The 17935-nt window shown below is 44.3% G+C and overlaps 1 protein-coding gene across 1 annotated transcript in view; it reads left to right on the forward strand.

The window, feature by feature from the left end:
• Positions 1-17935, forward strand: part of LOC140456889 (uncharacterized) — a 115852-nt gene that overhangs the window by 82556 nt on the left and 15361 nt on the right. The window contains exon 4 of the mRNA XM_072550798.1: positions 10244-10393. Coding sequence (XP_072406899.1) covers positions 10244-10393 — 150 coding nt within the window. The remainder of the gene's footprint in view (positions 1-10243; positions 10394-17935) is intronic.

A 17935-nucleotide genomic window follows, 5' to 3' on the forward strand; every position in this document is an offset into this window, starting at 1 on the left:
TGATTCCTGCTCTCTGTCGCTTTGGGACGATTTGAACAATAAAATCTATTCACTGAGCTGGGAGAAAGGTGGTGAAGTTTATACACATCAGGTGCAGTGCATCTGAGTGACAGGACACCCTGTTGAACGCTAATCTGATTGACGTTTTCAAAGTCACAAGGTCTCCAGACCTTGTAAATATGGGAAAAAAACTATCCCACGCATGAAAGGACCGAGACTGAAAGTCACTTGAAAAGAAGTAAAAGTGACGTGAGGAATAATGTTTTCACGCAGTTCAGTTCTGCAAGTTAGTTCTGAGAGTGACAAAGAGACACGTTCAATTGAAACAAGAGGGAATTGAATTGAATTGAATTTATTATCACGTGTACTGATACACAGTGAAAAGCTTTGTCTTGTGAGCAATATAGGCAGATCACACAGTTAAACAGCATAGGTAAGTAAGTTATAGGTAAATAGCGTCAAAAACAAAATCACAGGTACAGGTGAATGCTAAGAGTTTGTGAGTCCATTCAGTATTCTCACAACAGTAGGGTAGAAACTGTTACAAAACCGGCTGTGTGTGTGTTCAGGCTTCTGTACCTTCTCCCCGATGGTAGAGGTTGTAGAAAAACATTGCCAGGGTGGGATGGATCTTTGAGGATGCTGGCGGCCTTTCCTTGACAGCGGGCCTGGTAGATGGATTCTATAGGTTGGCCTTTGTGATTGTCCAGGCTGAGTTCACACTCCCTGTAATCGTCTCCAATCTTGAATGGTCCAGTTGCCATACCAGGCAGTGATATATCCAGTCAGAATTCTCTTGATGGTGCACCTATAAAAGTTGGTGAGGGTATTCGCCATCATGCCCAATTTCCTCAGCTGTCTGAGGAAGAAGAGACGTTGGTGGGCCTTTGTAACCAGTGTGTTCAGATAAAGAGTCGAAGAAAGCTTGTTGTGGACGACCACACGCAGGAGCTTGACCCTCTCCACTCGTTCCACCTCTGTGCTGTTAATGTATAGGGAGGCATGAGTTACATCCCGCCGAAAGCCAATTACGAGTTGCTTGGATTTGCCAGCATTGAGAGCTAGGTTGTTCTCAGTGCACCATTTTTCCAGGTCTTCCACCTCCCATCTGTAGTCTGTTTCATCGCCATCTAGATGGAACTAGATGGTTATGTTAAAAGCAACAATGTGCTGCGTTACAGGGAGAAGGCAAGAAAGAATGCCACTAATAGAAACACTAATTCATTTGTTTTGGGGAGCAGGCACAGAGACGGTGACTGCATGGGCTCTGTCTGCGCTGTGACAAAATTGGGATTTTGAGTGAAATCAGAGTTGAACCAAGAATGTGGGAAGGTAAGCGACGTTACAGAGCTGGGTCACATCTGTGCAACAGAATATTGTGCAACAGTGAAGATCTCTTGACCTCATTCTCGATGGGACATGCCACAAACCACAATACCTATGTGAAAAGCCTCCGTGCTATGGTAGCAGCGGGCGTGTGCTGGGCCCATAACCCAGACATCAATGTGTCTAGACCGCCGTCTGCTGTTTGAGACTTGCAATTTGCTGCCTGTGTGTGTACTGCAGTAACAATAGTTACTCTGTTCTGTACCCTCCATTTTGATCAGCTTCCTGTTTTCAATAACTCCATGCAGCTGAAATAATTATCTCACATATTGATACACTGGTGATGTCGTATGCGTGTAAAGGTTAGATTAGATTAGATTACTTACAGTGTGGAAACAGGCCCTTCGGCCCAACTAGTCCACACCGCCCCGCCGAAGCGCAACCCACCCATATCTACCCCTTACCTAACACTACAGGCAATTTAGCACGGCCAATTCACCTAACCTGCACATCTTTGGATTGTGGGAGGAAACCGGAGCACCCGGAGGAAAGAATTTGCAAACTCCACACAGAGAGTCGCCTGAGGCGGGAATTGAACCCGGGTCTCTGGCGCTGTGAGGCAGCAGTGCTAACCACTGTGCCACCGTGCCGCCCAAAAGGTCTGGATGGTCTTCAATAATCTATTCATAAAAGCTGTTCTCTGAGAAGGGAATGAGCTGGTGAAGTTTAAACTCATTGGTTGCAATGTCTTCAATGCGCACGATGCTGTGCAGTAATTAATTCCCTACATTTTTTAAAACAGCGGTGTCCTGGGTGAAGGACAAGAGGATCAGCACATCAGAGGCAGCCACGCGGTTCACCAGTATTAGGAGTGATATCACCTTCTTGAATAATGGTACAGAGGTACAAGTGACAGTGAATGACTGTTCCACTCAGATTCTGTTAATCTGGGATAGCTGTTGTCACATATTAACTCCTGTCCGTTGGTAGCAGTCAAACTGACACCAGTGTTGCAAAAAGTATCTGCGCAATTGCTGTGTGGAGACAAATCCCTGATTGATTTATTGTTGTCACGTGTGCCGGGATATTTGGTGTTATTTGATGTGCTATACAGGCACATGGTACCATTCAAAGTGCATCAAGGTAGCAGAACAGAGCTACCACTGCAAAGAGGTGCCGAGAGAAAGATTAGGATTAATATTTGAGAGGTCAATTCGAAACACTGATAACAATGGGGAAAAAGCTGTTCTTGAATATATTCATGCATGTATTCAAACTTTTATATCGTCTGCCTAACGGAAGAGGGTGGAAGAGAGTATAAACTGGTTGGGAAGGGTATTTGATTAGGTAAAAACAATGATTGCAAATACTGGATTAGTGGTGCTGGAAGAGCACAGCAGTTCAGGCAGCATCCAACGAGCAGCGAAATCGACGTTTCGGGCAAAAGCCCTTCATCAGGAAACCGAAACGTCGATTTTGCTGCTCGTTGGATGCTGCCTGAACTGCTGTGCTCTTCCAGCACCACTAATCCAGTATAAGGGTATTTGATTATGCTGGCTGTTTTCCTGAGCCTGAGGCAACTATAGATGGAATCAATTCAGGGAAGGCTGGTTTCTGTGATGGGCTGTGCTCATGACTTTCTGCATTTTCTTGTGACCTTGGGAACAGCAGTTGCCAAACCAGGCTGTGATGCATCCAGGTAGGATGTTTCCTCTCATACATCGATAAAAACTGGTCAGGGTCCTTGTGGATAAATCGAATTTCCTTAGCCTCTGAGGAGGTAGAGACGTTATTGTGCTTTCTTGGCCATTGGATTGACCTGGGTGGACCAGAGCAGATTGTTGGTGATTGTCACTCCCAGGAGCTTGACACTCTCGACCATCTCCACCTTTGCACCATTGATGCAGAAAGGGGCGTTGCCCTCCACTCCACTTCCTGAAGTCAGTGACCAGCTCCCTTATTTTGCTGACATTGATGTAGAGATTGATGTCTGTGTACAATACTGCAAAGCACAGAACCCCTTTTCTGCATTCGGTCTCGTCATTTTTTGAGATCCGACCTCCAATGTCACCAGCAAACATGTAAATGGAGTGGGTACGGAATTTGGCCACACAAGGAGAATATTAGGGGGCTGAGTACACTGGCTGCATAGAAAGATCTCATTTAATTTACCTGAGGGAAGATTCTCTGGTGCCTATTACTGTTTTGCATCTTTCGCTCAGCCTCGGATGAAACACATTTGGAGGAAGTTTGCAATCAAACTTGCTAATCTCTTGTGCATGTGTGATCCTGATTCCTCCCTCCTGAAGTGTTTTGAGAGGGTGGAAAAAAATGCACGCATGCTGTCCTCGGGGAAGGGTCAAGCTGGGAGAAAGAATGAGAAGAAGATGTTCTTGGAACTCATTGCTAATTTGAATTCCCAGAGCTACCTGGAATATACTTCATTGGAAAGAGCAATGAGCAAGTCTCAGCTGGTTCCGGTGTGGGTTTCAGACTGCGCTAATGGAATGCCGGTCTGGCAGAATGATCCTTGCTTAGGGGCTTGTACGTTGCAGATGTGTGAGCGGTCCTGAACTCAAATCCCAGATAAGCCCTGATTGCTTGTCGTCAGCTTTGCAGGCAAGTAGCAAAAATCCAAAGTGGATTGAATATGTTAAAAAGTTCATGCGTTCAGCGTGACAGCCACAACCCCAGCTCAGCAAGTCAGAAATCTACCACCTGAATCTCCAATATCCACATGGTTACTGGTTCCATGTGTCCAGTTGGAACCCTATATGAAGCAGTATACAATCTGACAGAGCACCTGTGACTCCTGCACTCTGATCTAAAGCTGCAACGGGAGCTTTTTATTCCAGCTGTGAGAACGGTGGGTTAAAGGTGGTGACTTTGATAGTGAGTGGTGGAGGTTTGCATTCTTCTCATTGCATTATTGTTTAAAGCACTTCGCCAGAAACTACACAGAAAATCTGCAACATTCAACCTGTTGGATCTGTCCCACCATTCAATACGGTCATAACTGAGTTGACACTTCCAATGACTCTTCCCATCCCATTCCCCGAACCATGTACACCAATGGGAATCGTATACTCTGTACCTTACATATATTCAAAAATGTTTGGTAAATGGTGGAAAGGTAATGTAATACTCAATGCCAGTTGGATTTCTCCATCAACTTTGGTTGAGAGAGCAGCTAATTCTGGTCTGATCATCGATTGAAAGATATCATTTCATGACCAGTTGACCTGAGAAGCTGACAAACTTCCTCTGGGCAGTGTGATTGGGGTGGGGTGGAGAAGGAAGAGAAATGACCAAAGTGTAGAGCAGTTTTTACAGAATATCATTGATTCATGTGAAACCTGAACTGAAGTTCTACACTGCTGGTCGGACGAATGACTTTTGAACGGCAAATGGAGTCCCTCTCCCACTGCAACTCCCAGGTCATTTCCTCCACCTATCCACTCCACCCTCTCCTCCTTGACCTATCACCTTCATCTCCTCCCCCACTCACCCATTGTACTCTATGCTACTCTCTCCCCACCCCCACCCTCCTCTAGCTTATCTCTCCACCCTTCAGGCTCACTGCCTTTATTCCTGATGAAGGGCTTTTGCCCGAAACGTCGATTTCGTTGCTCGTTGGATGCTGCCTAAACTGCTGTGCTCTTCTAGCACCACTAATCCAGTATTTGGTTTTCAGCATCTGCAGTCATTGTTTTTACCTTGTTGATTTTAACCCTACTGCGAATCCTCTTGCAAGGATACCTGCCTTGAAGAAGTTTTCCTCCTCTCTCTACAAGAATCTCAGGGAGTCCCTCTCCCACTGTAACTCCCAGGTCATTTCCTCCACCTATCCACTCCACCCTCTCCTCCTTGACCTATCACCTTCATCTCCTCCCCCACTCACCCATTGTACTCTATGCTACTCTCTCCCCACCCTCCTCTAGCTTATCTCTCCACGCTTCAGGCTCACTGCCTTTATTCCTGATGAAGGGCTTTTGCCCGAAATGTCGATTTCGCTGCTCGTTGGATGCTGCCTGAACTGCTGTGCTCTTCCAGCACCACTAATCCAGTAAATGCTAACCAATCCCTTGGAATGTCAAGGTGCTCTCCATTATGCTGCAGAGCACCGTAGGCGCTCTGACCTGTGTGGTTTACAGCACAGAAAACTATCCTTTAATCCATTGTGCATGCACATTTCATCAGGACTAAGTCTTATCATCATCTCACTTTCCAACACCTTAACCATGTGTTAGGTGTCGCTTCAAGTGAATGCTTCTGAAAAGTTGTGATCTTTCCTGCATTTGTGAGATATTCAAGCATCGAATTCTAAATACCTTTCATCCTTTGCATGAAAGAAATCTTCCTGAACGTTCTTCCAAACTAGCATCCCCTTACCATAAGCCAGATGCCCTTGTTGTGAAGACATTGAATAATGAGACATTATTCCTATTTCCCATATCTATACACGTCTTAATTTTCTGTGCGTCAATCAGATTCCCACTCAGTTTCATGGAAAACGGAACTGTATAGCAGAGGAACAGGCCCTTCGGCCCACAGTGTTGTGTCGAACATGATGCCAACTGAAACGAATCCCTTCTGCCTGCCCTGGGTCCATATCCCTCCATTCCTTGCATATTCATGTGCTTCTGTACAAACCCCTTGAATGCCCCACTACTGCCACCAGTGTGTTCCAGATTCCTACCACTCTCTGTGTAAAAAATCTGCTCCTCTTGTCTCCTTTGAACTTTCACCCTCTTACCTCAAATGCATGCCCCCTGGTATTAGAAATTTGTACTTTGAGGAAAAGATTCTGACCATCAATGCTACCTATGCATCTCATAGTTTTATAGACTTTCTATCAAGTCTCCCCTCGCCACTGCTGCTCAAGAGAAAACAACCTGAGTTTTTCTAGCCTCTCCTTATAGCTTGTACCCTCTAATCCAGGTAGCAATCTGGTCAATCTCTTCTACACCATCTCCAAAGCCTCCACATCCTTCCTGTAATGTAGTGGCCAGAACTGAATGCAATTCTGGAAATGTGGCCTAACCAACGTCTTACAAAGCTGCAACATGACATTCTGAGTCTGTACTCAATTCCCCAGCCAACAAGGCAGCATGCCATAAGGCTTCTTTACCACCCTATCTACTTGTGTGATCACTTTCAGGGAGCTATGGACTTGAACCCCAAGATCCTGCTGTACATCAATGCTGTACAGGGTCCTGCCATTAGCTGTATACTTTTCCATAACATTTGACCTCCCAAAGTGCAGCACCTCACATTTACTCAGATTATACTCCATCTGGCATTTCTCCACCCATATATGTAACTGATCTATATCCATTTGACAGCCTTCCACACTATCCACAACTCCACCAATCTTTGTATCATCTGCATAACCTACTAATCTACCCATACATTTTCATCTAAGTCATTTATATATGTCACAAGCAGCAGAACACCACTAGTCACAGACCTCCAACCAAAAAAACACCTGACCACCACTACTCTCTGTATTCTATGGGTAAGCCAATTCTGAATCCATGCGGCCAAGTCACCCATGGATCCGATGCATCTTAATCTTCTGGATGAGCCTACCATGAGATACCTTGTTGAAAGCCTCACTAAAATCCATGTAAACAATGTCCACTGATCTTCCCTCATCGATCACCTTCGTCACCTCCTCGAAAAATCCAATCAAGTTAGTAAGACATTACCTGCCTGCACGAATCCCTGCAGTCTGTCCCTGATTTAGGCCTCCTTTTCCAAATGTGTGTAAATTCTATCCTTTAGTATTCTCTGCATTAGCTTCCAAACCACTGATGTGAGACTCACCGGGCTAGAGTTTTCTGATTACCCATATTTTACTTCTTGAATGGAGGAACAACCTTAGCTACTCTCCAGTCCATCCAGGACCTCTGCAGTGGCTAGTGAGGATACAAAGATCTTGGTCAAGTCCCTAGCAATCTCTTCTTGTGCCTCTCTCAATAACCAGCCGTAGCTACCATCAGGCTCTGGGGACTTACCCACCTTAATGCTCTTCAAGAGACGCAATGCCATTTATTTCTCGATCTCAAAGTGCCCTCGGATATTAGTATGCTCCAGTCAAATCTCACTATCTTCCATATCTGTTTCCTCAGTGAATACTGATGCAAAGTACCCATTTAAGATCTCATCTACATCCTCCAAGAACAAGTTTCCTCCTTTATCCTTGTATGGTCCTACCTTCTCTTGAGTTATTCTCTTGTTTTTAATGTATCTATAGAATGCCTTGGGATTCTCTTTAACTCTGCTTGCCAAGACCATTTCATGGCCCCTTCTTGCTCTCCTAATTTCCTGCTTGAGTACTTTAGTGCTTTCCTTATATTCCTCACGGGTCCCGTCCAGTTTTAGCTTCCTAAACCTTACATGTGCTTCGTTTATCATTTTGACTAACTTCACAACCTCCCTCATTATCCAAGGGCCATCCTTGTCCTTCCTCCTTACTGGAAAATGCCAATCTGGAACTCTCCCCTCTTTAAACAGTTCCCACATGTCAAATGTGGGCTTGTTTGATAATAGCTCCTCCCAATTAACACTCCCTAGCTCCTGCCCAATACTGACGTACTGTGACCTCTCCCAATTTAGTATCTTCCCACAAGGTCCTGACTTATCCTTGTTCTTAGCTATCTTAAAATTTAAAGAGTTGTGATCACTGCTGTCAGAAAATCAAACCCAATCTATCTAGTTTTTCTTAATAGTGGAAATGTGCCTGTGCAGGCAACATCCTACTAAACCTCCTCTGGACACGCTCCAGTTCAATCGCATCCTTTGTGAAGTGTGGTGAACAGGATTGAACGGAATTCTCCAATTGTGTCCTCACCAATAGCTTATAAAATCTGTCATAGCCTCCTGGTTTTGTAGTTAATGCCAAAATGACCAAAGGCAGGTATCCCATAGGTCATCACAATTAAATGACCCAACAGTCCTGTTGCCTTCACTAATCTGTGAACTTGCAAAGCAAGTTCCCTCTGACCCTTTGTACTTCACCATGTCTTACGATTTATTGTGTACTCTGTTGCCTTGCTGATTCTACCAAAATGCATCATGTCACACTTCGCAAGATTCAATTCTATTTGCTATTGTTCTCCCCAACTAAGCAGCCCATGAATAGCGTCCTGTTGTCTAAGGCTTTCCTCCTCGCTATTTACCATACCGGCAATTTTCACGTGATCTGCAAACTCCAGTCCAGGGAAAAACAATCAGACATCCTGGGAGGAGGGAGTCAGGATGGGAAGATGGCATTCTCTAAATTGTTTTCTGCCTTTTGTCTTGTAGCAACGGGAAACAGACTTTGTTAGAACAAAATGCATAAGGTTTATTCAATGCGTCGCAGAGTCCAAGGCTCATTGCTTGAGGGATGTGATTCTCACTTTGAAATTTGTACAACAGTGACATGGGAGAGGTCCAGGTTCAAGTCACTAGCTGCCTGCCTTTCACTTTGCTAATTTGCCATTTTCAGACAGAGCTGTACTCAATCCACTCAATGTGGATTTTAGTATCAGGGCCAGAGAAGTCATTGCAGCGAATAATACATACAGCGACACATGCAATAAGAATCTAAATGAATCGTCCAGGTGGAGTATTATGCAATTCTGGGCGCCAAACCTTTGGAAGGGGATGTGACGTGATTGGAAACAGAGTTGGACGGGATCATGGGAACAGTGAAACAAGTAGAAATTGTTGGAGAAACTCCACCAATCAGGCAGCATCTCTAGAGTGAACTCAGTACCGAAGAAGAGTCAATGGACTCAAAACATTAACCCTGCTTTCTCTCCATAAAGGCTGCCAGACCTTCCAGATTTCTCCAGGCCTTTCTGATTCAGCCTCCGATTTCCAGCATCCTCAGTTCTTTGTTGTACTGCTGGGAATGATTCTGTGTATGAGTAGAATAGAATAGAATAGAATCCCTACAGTGTGGAAACAGGCTGTGTGGCCCAACAAGTCCACACCGACACTACAAAGAGTATCCCACCCAGACCCATTCCCCTATTACTCTACACTTCCCCTGAATAATGCACCTAACCGACACATCCCTGGACACAATGGGTAATTTAGCAAGGCCAATTCACCTAACCTGCACATCTTTGGATTGGAGGAGGAAACCGGAGCACCCAGGGACATGGGGAGAATGTGCAAACTCCATACAGAGTCCCCTGAGGCCGGAATTGAACCTGGGTTCCTGGAGCTGTAAGACAGCAGTGCTAACCACTGAGCCACTATGAACCACTATGCGCCACCCTGCCCCCCCCCCCCGCCCACCTTTTAATTAATACTATTCCATTCGGTTTCTTTTTTCCAAGAGATGTGGACAACTTCATATTTGCACTTTCCACATGTTTACCAATTTACTGAACTTCCAAAGCCTCCTTATCTCCTCTGCATGAATTATAATGATGTGCAGTGATGCATTGTCTTCACACATGGATGTTTTATGCTTGATTTGCTCATCCAAATTTTGGATGGATGTTTGGAATGACTGGACCCACACTAGGGTCACTTTGCAATACAGGGAACCAATGAAACGTCCTATGGAACATATGAATCCTTTAAAGATGCTATGCATATGCAAATGCATTATAGATTTTGAATTGCATTTGGAGAGTGAGTACTTGTCTATTTCAACTACCTCCCAAGAGAACAGTGGGCCTCTGCACCTATTCTGAAAGATTGCTATAATCTGTAACTCCTGAAAGAAACTTCAATCTTCATCTGCAAATCATACCCATGGGAGATAACCAGAGCTTCTGTTTAATAAATTGACATGGTACCAGCTACCATAATAGAGTCAATTTCTGTTTGCCTAAACGTTTTCCCCTCGATGTCTTTCACTCCCTCCCAATGAGGTTATGAGTTCAACAAGTTGTTTTTTCATTCTTTTCAGTTTTGTCCATTCTCTCCTCATAGTACAATTGAAGGATGCTGACAAATCTCAAGAACCGACACTCTGCTTGTTCCTGTTGTTACTGTTCACTGTCTCCATGTCAGATGCGACTGAAATTCTGAAGAATCTGTTTGCTCTCACTGTTTACAGGTAAGTGTCATTGGAAAAGATCTTACCTGAACCCGCTCTGTAAGCTGGTGGTTGCGCTCAATCTTAGGTCAAGTCTGAGCCTCCTTGCCTGTTGCAGGCTGGAAATAAATGTAATGCCAGTTCTGAAGACAGATCGGAGAAGTTGGGACATTCTTCCCTTCGAGAAGAGAAGACTGAAAGCTGGTCTGATTGAACGTTCCAAAGATTGAACTGTCTGGGCAGATGAAGCCTGCTCCCATGTGTGAAAGGATTGAGAAGGAGCCAGCCGAGATTTAAAGTCATGAGGAAAACAAATAGAAATGACAAGAGGGAAAGTAATTTCATCAAGAGAGTTGTCAGTGTCTGTAAAACACTGTATGAGAATGAAGAAGAGATCCTTCTTCCCAAACTCTATCCATCATGACATGTAGTAATGGAACACCCTGCTAACTCTCTCTGAGCCTCACCAAGTTCTACTCCATTGCGCTCGGTGATGGAAGCAGGAATCCACTCCAGCAACCCCTCACCGTTAACCTGCTTGTTCTTGAGTCCTGCCACAAGTCACCTCTCCCTGCTGTCTCTATAATCTTCAACAGCTCTAACACCCTCCAGGTTGACCATAACCTTCTATTTCTAGTAGCCTGAGCACCCACAAATTCCATTTCAGAGTTCCACCATGAATAGCGGTGTTTACAGATGACTGTACATTAGTCTCTGTGAGTCACTCACCAAACCTTGCTGCCTTGCACTCCTCATTGATAACACTTGTTTAAATCCATCTCTTTCTGCTCAACCCACTCTCAGATGCCTCACTATCACTTTGCTTTCTATCGACCAGTTCTGAAGAACGCTATATATCTGCGTTCCTTGTTGGCTGTTGTCCCCCACGAAACAGAATTCCCCTTCCTGAACAACTGAGAGAGAGAGAGAGAGAGAGGACGAGAGGCATCTTCTCCCAAAGCATGGTGAGCCAATGGAATTTTTTTGCCACAGAAAGCGATTGAGACCAAAACATTGAATGTTTTTAAAGGAGTTGGATATCATGCTAATTGGGGCTGAAGGGATCAAAGGGTATAGGAGAAAGAAGGAACATTGTAGTTCGTTGGATAATATCAGGATCATATTCAAAGGAGGAGCAGGACAGAGGGGCCGAATGGCCCATGACTGCTCTGATTTTCTACGTTTCATTGTAACTTTCGATTAGATCTGCTCCCAGTGTTCTACCAATTCAAAAATTGCCAATTTATAATGCCACTGCGAGGTTTGATGTACAGGTAACCCCCCACTATCCGAAAGTAGAGCGTTCCTATGAAACGTTTCGTAAGCCGAAATGGTGTAAAGCAAAGAAGCATTCATTTATATGGGAAAAGTTTCGCCTCTTTTTATAAAAGCAAAAATCCTCTTCGGATTTCTTTCGGGTACAAAAACAAGTACAGGTAGACAATCCTTTATCCGAAATCCTGAAATCCGAAAAGCTCCAAAGTCCGAAGGTTTTTTTTGTGAAGTTTTTTCTCATTAATAAGGTTGTTTGCTGTGCAATCAATGAATCTAAGTCGACACCCACTTGATGTGTGTCCCTCAGATGCGACGTGGGGGGGTGTGGCCCAGCACCATCAGGCCTCGAACACTGTTTCTGGGCTTGTTCTATTGAGTGAGTCTGCTGCTCCGGTAAGATTTTAAAAAATTTCACCACCAAACTGTCACTTAATCTGAAATTTGAAAAATTCTGAATTTCAAAAACCAGCTGGTCCCAAGCATTTTGGATAAAGGATTGTGCACCTGTACTAATGTAGGTCTGTTGTAAAAATGAAGTGGCATAAAGCAAACTTTTGAAAAGCGGGGGATGCCTGTGTGGACACAGGCCGTCAACTGGACTATATCACTTCAGAAAACTTTCAGAACAGCAGACCCCAAAATACTCAGCTGCCTTAATCAGACACGTTGCACCTTCATGAGATCAGAAATGGGAGTGTTTGCTGCAAATTTGCTGATCTCAAATGCCACTCAATAAACATCTTCAACATGAGAAAATAGCTTGACGTTTAATAGTTTTGCCATCTCTTAACGTCCCAAAATAACTAACTGAGGCCAGCCACCAATGTGGCTCCAAAAGCAGATTGGCGATTGGGAGTTCTGAGGTGGATAACTCACTCCATTTGTCTATGGCATCCATTTGGAACGTGATAGAATATTCCCCCACATGCCTGTATCCGTGCAACTGCAAGGGAAACAAACAGCTCGATTACATCCAGCCCTTAGAAGCAGAGAAACTATGACCATGAATAGGCCATTTGGACCTTCAAGCTTATTTTGCTGTTCAGTATGATCATGGCTGATCATCCAACTTAATGTCCTGTTCCCACTCTCTCCCCATATCCTTTGACCCCCCTTTAGCCTCTAGTGCTATACCCAACTCCGTCTTGATATCATGCAATGTTTTAGATTCAACCCCTTTCTGTGGCAGAGAATTCTACCAGCTTACCATTGTCTGGCTGAAGCCATTTCTCTAAATATCAGTCATAAATCTCGTATCTTTGGACTGTGATCCCTGGTGCGAGTCTGCTTTGCTAGTGGGAACATCCTTCCTGCATCTACGCTGCCGGGACCTGTTAGATTTTCTAGGTTTCATTAAGATCACATCTCTCATTCTTCAAAATTCTAGGGAATTGATTCAACCTCTCCTCATCTGCCAGTCCTACCAGCCCTGAATCAGTCTGCGCTCCCTCTATAGCAATGACGCCCTTCTTTAGACAAGGGGATCAGAACTGCACACAATATTGTAGGCATGGTCTCACTGGGATTGGGCTTGAATCCTTTCTACCACACGCACTCCCTCAGCCATCAACACAGAGTGGCTGCAATATCTGCAGTATGTCCTACAGTAACACAACAACCTCACCCACACAACACACGTAGCCTTTCCCACGTGGAAGTTGAAGGGAAGCACATGCATGGAAACACAGCCATTTGGAAGTTTTCCTTTGATGCACGGACCCAGCCTGACCACAGAGATACAGCATTGTTTCTGCATTGAGTTGAATTCCATGAACTCCCCCTGAACAACACTCAAGGAGATCAGGATGACAGGAAAATTCAGGATAAGTGGTAACTGCAAACTTCACCAGAGATGTTCTACATTGAGACAAATAAATAGAAAATCTACAGGCGCCAAACATCTCTATTCCTTCAATAGCCCAACTTTTCAATTTGCTTTTAGCAAGTCAGTGCATCTACAAACCAGTATTTTAGTAATTGTAGATCTTGCTGAAAATCTGGCAGAACTTTCCACATCGTCAATGTTAGACTGACTGTGCGGGAGTTACACTGTATATGTTACACAGTTATACAAACCCTGGTTAGATTCCAATCAGAGTACTGCGAGCTGTTCTGAGCAACTTAGGAAGAAAATATTAGACATTCAAGAATGGGGTGGGGGGCATAACTTAGGGCCAGAAAATTCAGGAGAGATGTTAGGATGGTAGATAAGAGTGGTGGATGTTTGCAACTCTCTTCCACAAACAGCGGTGCATTCTGGGATTGTTGTTCAGTTTAAATCTGAGATGGGTGATTTCTGTTAAGTAAAGGTATTAATCGACATGGGCCAAAGGCAGGTGTGTTGAGTTAGGTCAGAGATTAGCCATGATTTCGTTGAATGTTGGAACAACCTCGATGGGCTTAATGGCCTTCTCCTGTTCCTCTGTACCAAGGTTCCTGTGTTTTGCCATACAGTGGTTTCATAAACAGGGTCCAATATGTGAATCTTCTTGGAAGTCAACAAATGTGAATTGAAAAATTAAGGTCAGCACTCTCTATTTTCACATTTGCTTCTGCCACTGATCTCAAACACATCCCACTCAGGCCGGCTAAGTGCTCTATGTAATCGCTGCATACTGGATTGAATAGGAGTCAAGTGATAAATTGCAATTTTTAGGCTGTGATTCATGACGGTCTCCAACGATTTTAATGGTGTCACTGGAACGTTTGCTTGGTTATTAATGCAACACTCCTTTTAGTGTGTCACATCAGCACAAGAGTCATCTACAGCTCAGGAGATCAGGGAAGGAGAGGCATGATCGGAATCAGAGACGGAGAGATTGGAATATCATGTCAGTGGATCAAAATCTGAAAATGACTGATTGGAATGCTGCAATAATCAATGAGAGTTTATTGTATTGGCATCAGCTTCTCAGAGCACATTACAATTGGAAAAAATATTCAACTTGTATCTATTATGCTCTGAGGATGCTTTATTATCCCATCTTCGCTTTTGTCGGTGTTTCTGGTAAGAGGCTCTATCTTGTTTCTTTAACAGCTTTCTCTTTGTTGCCCATTATCGGCCCCTCTTTGTTCTCGCCGTTAACTCTGCCAAGTTTCTGCCTGCCTTTTGCTAATTCTACAAATTATTAACATTACCAGATTTCCTCTCGTTTTCTTCCTGTCAATTTGGCATGTCTGCAAACACTCGATCACACAGCAGGCAGCGATGAAGATAAATGATACGTTGGCATTCCTAGTGAGAGGATTCGAGTACAGGGACAGGAATGCTTGCTGTAATTGTCCAGGACTGTGGTGAGACCACGCCTGGTCTGCTTAACTGAAGAAGGATGGTCTGGTCACGGAGGGAGTGTAGCGAAGGTTCACCTGACCTGGGATGGCAGGACTGATGGATGAGGAGAGGCTGAGTTGATTAGGATGATGTTCACTGGAGTTTAAAAGAGAGGGTGTGGTAGAGGGGAATCTGGACAGCATCTCATAGAAACCTGTAACAGGACAAGACAGGGTCAAAGCAGGAAGGATGTTCCAATGATCAGGAGTCAGTTTAAGGGTAAACCATTTTGACTGAGATGAGGAGAAATGTCTTCACAGCCTGAAACACATTATCAATGAGGATGAGCACCTCGCCAAGATCTTCCCTACACCTCCATGTTTTGCCTTTAAACAAACGCCAAACCTTCAACAGATCATTGTTTGCAGCAAACTACCCAGCCTTCAGGACAACATCGACCACAACACCGTACAACCCTGTCATGGCAACCACTGCAAGACATGTCAGAGTGTCGACACGGATGCTATCATTACACGTAAGAACACCATCCACCGTGTATGCAACAGGTACTCATGGGACTCAGTCAATGTTGTCTATCTCATATGCTGCAGGCAAGAATGCCTCAAGGCATGGTACATTGGTGAGACTAGGCGGATGCTACAACAACAGATGAAAGGGCACCGTGCAACAATCGTCACACAGGGATATTGTCTCCCAGTTGGGGAACACTTCAGCCATCAAGGACATTCGGCCTTGGATGTTTGGGTGACCATCCTCCAAGGTGGACTTTGGGATGGCAGCAATGCAGAGTGGCCAAGCAGAGGCTGATAGCCAAGTCCAGTACCCATGAGGATGGCCTCAACTGGGACCTTGGGTTCATGTCACACTCCAGATGACCCCATTGGACTATACACCCTTTCACACACAAGCACACATGCACACACACTCTTGCATACTCACATACTACACAATCTCTCTCAGGCACACACACACACACACACACTGCCCCTCCCTCTCCCCATGCGAACACTCTCTCTCAGGCATATCCTCCAGCATACTCATGCACACACCCTATCCAGTACACTCTCAAACACACACAATCCCGGACGAGCCCTGGTTGCTTGTTTTCGATATCACCATATCAACTTTCTGGGGAAAGAAAAGCTGCGCTTAATGAGGTTGGACCTCTTGAGGTAGGGATGGAGTAGAGGTACCATTGCAGCGAACATGGCAACAGAAAACACTTGCCGAATGAGAAAACAAGGGTTTCAGGATTTTTTGCCCAGACAATCCAACATTGCATGAATCCCCTGGTTGGATTGTTGCACTGTTCTGGGCGCCAAACTTCAGGAAGTGGGGAATGTGAAGTGATTGGAGACAGAACTGAACAGCTTCATGTGAATGGTGCAGCATCTGAAAAATCGCAGTATTGAAAATTGATTGGAAAGTTGCAACACTTCTCAGAGGACACAAGGTTGAATGCTGATCTGATTGAAGGCTTCAAAGTCATGAGGTGTCCTGACAGAGTTAATAGGGAGAAAATGCTCCCATGCATGAACAGATCTCAAACGATTAGGCAGCGATTTATTTATCAATAGGAAAAGAAGCAAAAGTGACATGAGCAAAAACGTTTTCATACAGGGAGTGACTAGGGCCTGTAAATAAGAGTCTGACAGTGACAAAGAAGCAGGTTCAATCAAATCAAGAGGGAAATGGATGGTTATGTTAAAAGTAACAATGTGTAGATTTACAGGGACAAGACAAAAGAATGACACTAAGGGAGATGTTCATTTACTCATTGTGGAGAGCCATTACAGATAAGTTGGCCTTCAGGTCCTCCATCTGCCCCATGACAAATTTGTAATTCTGAGTGAAATCAGAGTGGGGCCAACCAAATGTGAGAGGTTAGGCAAATATTATACTTACATGGCTAGGGCAAGTCAACAGAATATGACACAACAGCAGCAAAGATCGTTTGACATCATTCTGGGTAGTCTGTGCCACCAGCCAGATGGGAAATGGAATACTGGTCTGAAAAGCATCCATGCTGCACTAGTAGGGTGGTGCAGCGGGAGCACGCTGGGCCTATAATCCAGATGCCCGCTGACGTTATAATGCTCTGCACATTCTGTTTCGATCAACTTCCCGCTTCACGTGACACAATGCATCTGACACTTTAGTTGTTCAGGGCATCCTGTCGTACTTCCCCATGCTTTTTCAAGCAGCAGTGTCCGCCGGGTGGCATCAAAATTTGTATAGCTTTATTTGTATAGCATTTGATAAGAGCATCAGTATCATGACACAGACACACCACCATTATTAGTATAGATATCCCTGTTCCTGATTAACGACAGAATGTGAGAAGTTTGATGTTTTCTGAAATTCATATGATGCCTTATTTTTTTTCCCATTAACTTCGATTACACATCTATTAGTAATGATCTATTCCCTCCTGTCATCTCAAATAAAATGAAGACCCACCCTCACAACATCCCAGCACTTGGCCTGTGTGACATCACAATAGTCCTTAGTTTCTTCATCATCTGCCTCCATAGCAATGGGAACCACAAATGTACATGAGGCCATTGTGAAGACTGGCCCTCCAATGGGATATTGAAGGACTGCTACACTGTGCCAGAAATCTTTCACAGGGAACTCCGAGCTCTGGCCACAATCTTCCAATTCTTCCCATATCAGAGGGGTTCGAAAGGACTGATAGGTCATAAATGTTACAGCCCTGTAAGAAAGAACAGCAATCACAGCCAATCAACTGAGCATCAGTGGTGATAAAAAGTCGAAGCCAAATCACCCAGGACAAAATCAATGGACATTCAGAAAAGTATGGAACATTATTCCAGTGTTTCCTGCTTTCAATTCAGAAAAAGTCAATTTCTATCAAAATGAAGGAAGGGTCTTTGGAAGATAGAGCATTTGAAGGAAAGAGAACTGAAATAATCTCAAGCTAGAAAGGAGTGAAGACCCAAGAATGGAGCAATCGGTAACAGAACATCCATTAG

This window comes from Chiloscyllium punctatum, chromosome 31 (genome assembly GCF_047496795.1).
Source record: "Chiloscyllium punctatum isolate Juve2018m chromosome 31, sChiPun1.3, whole genome shotgun sequence".
Taxonomy (NCBI): domain Eukaryota; kingdom Metazoa; phylum Chordata; class Chondrichthyes; order Orectolobiformes; family Hemiscylliidae; genus Chiloscyllium; species Chiloscyllium punctatum.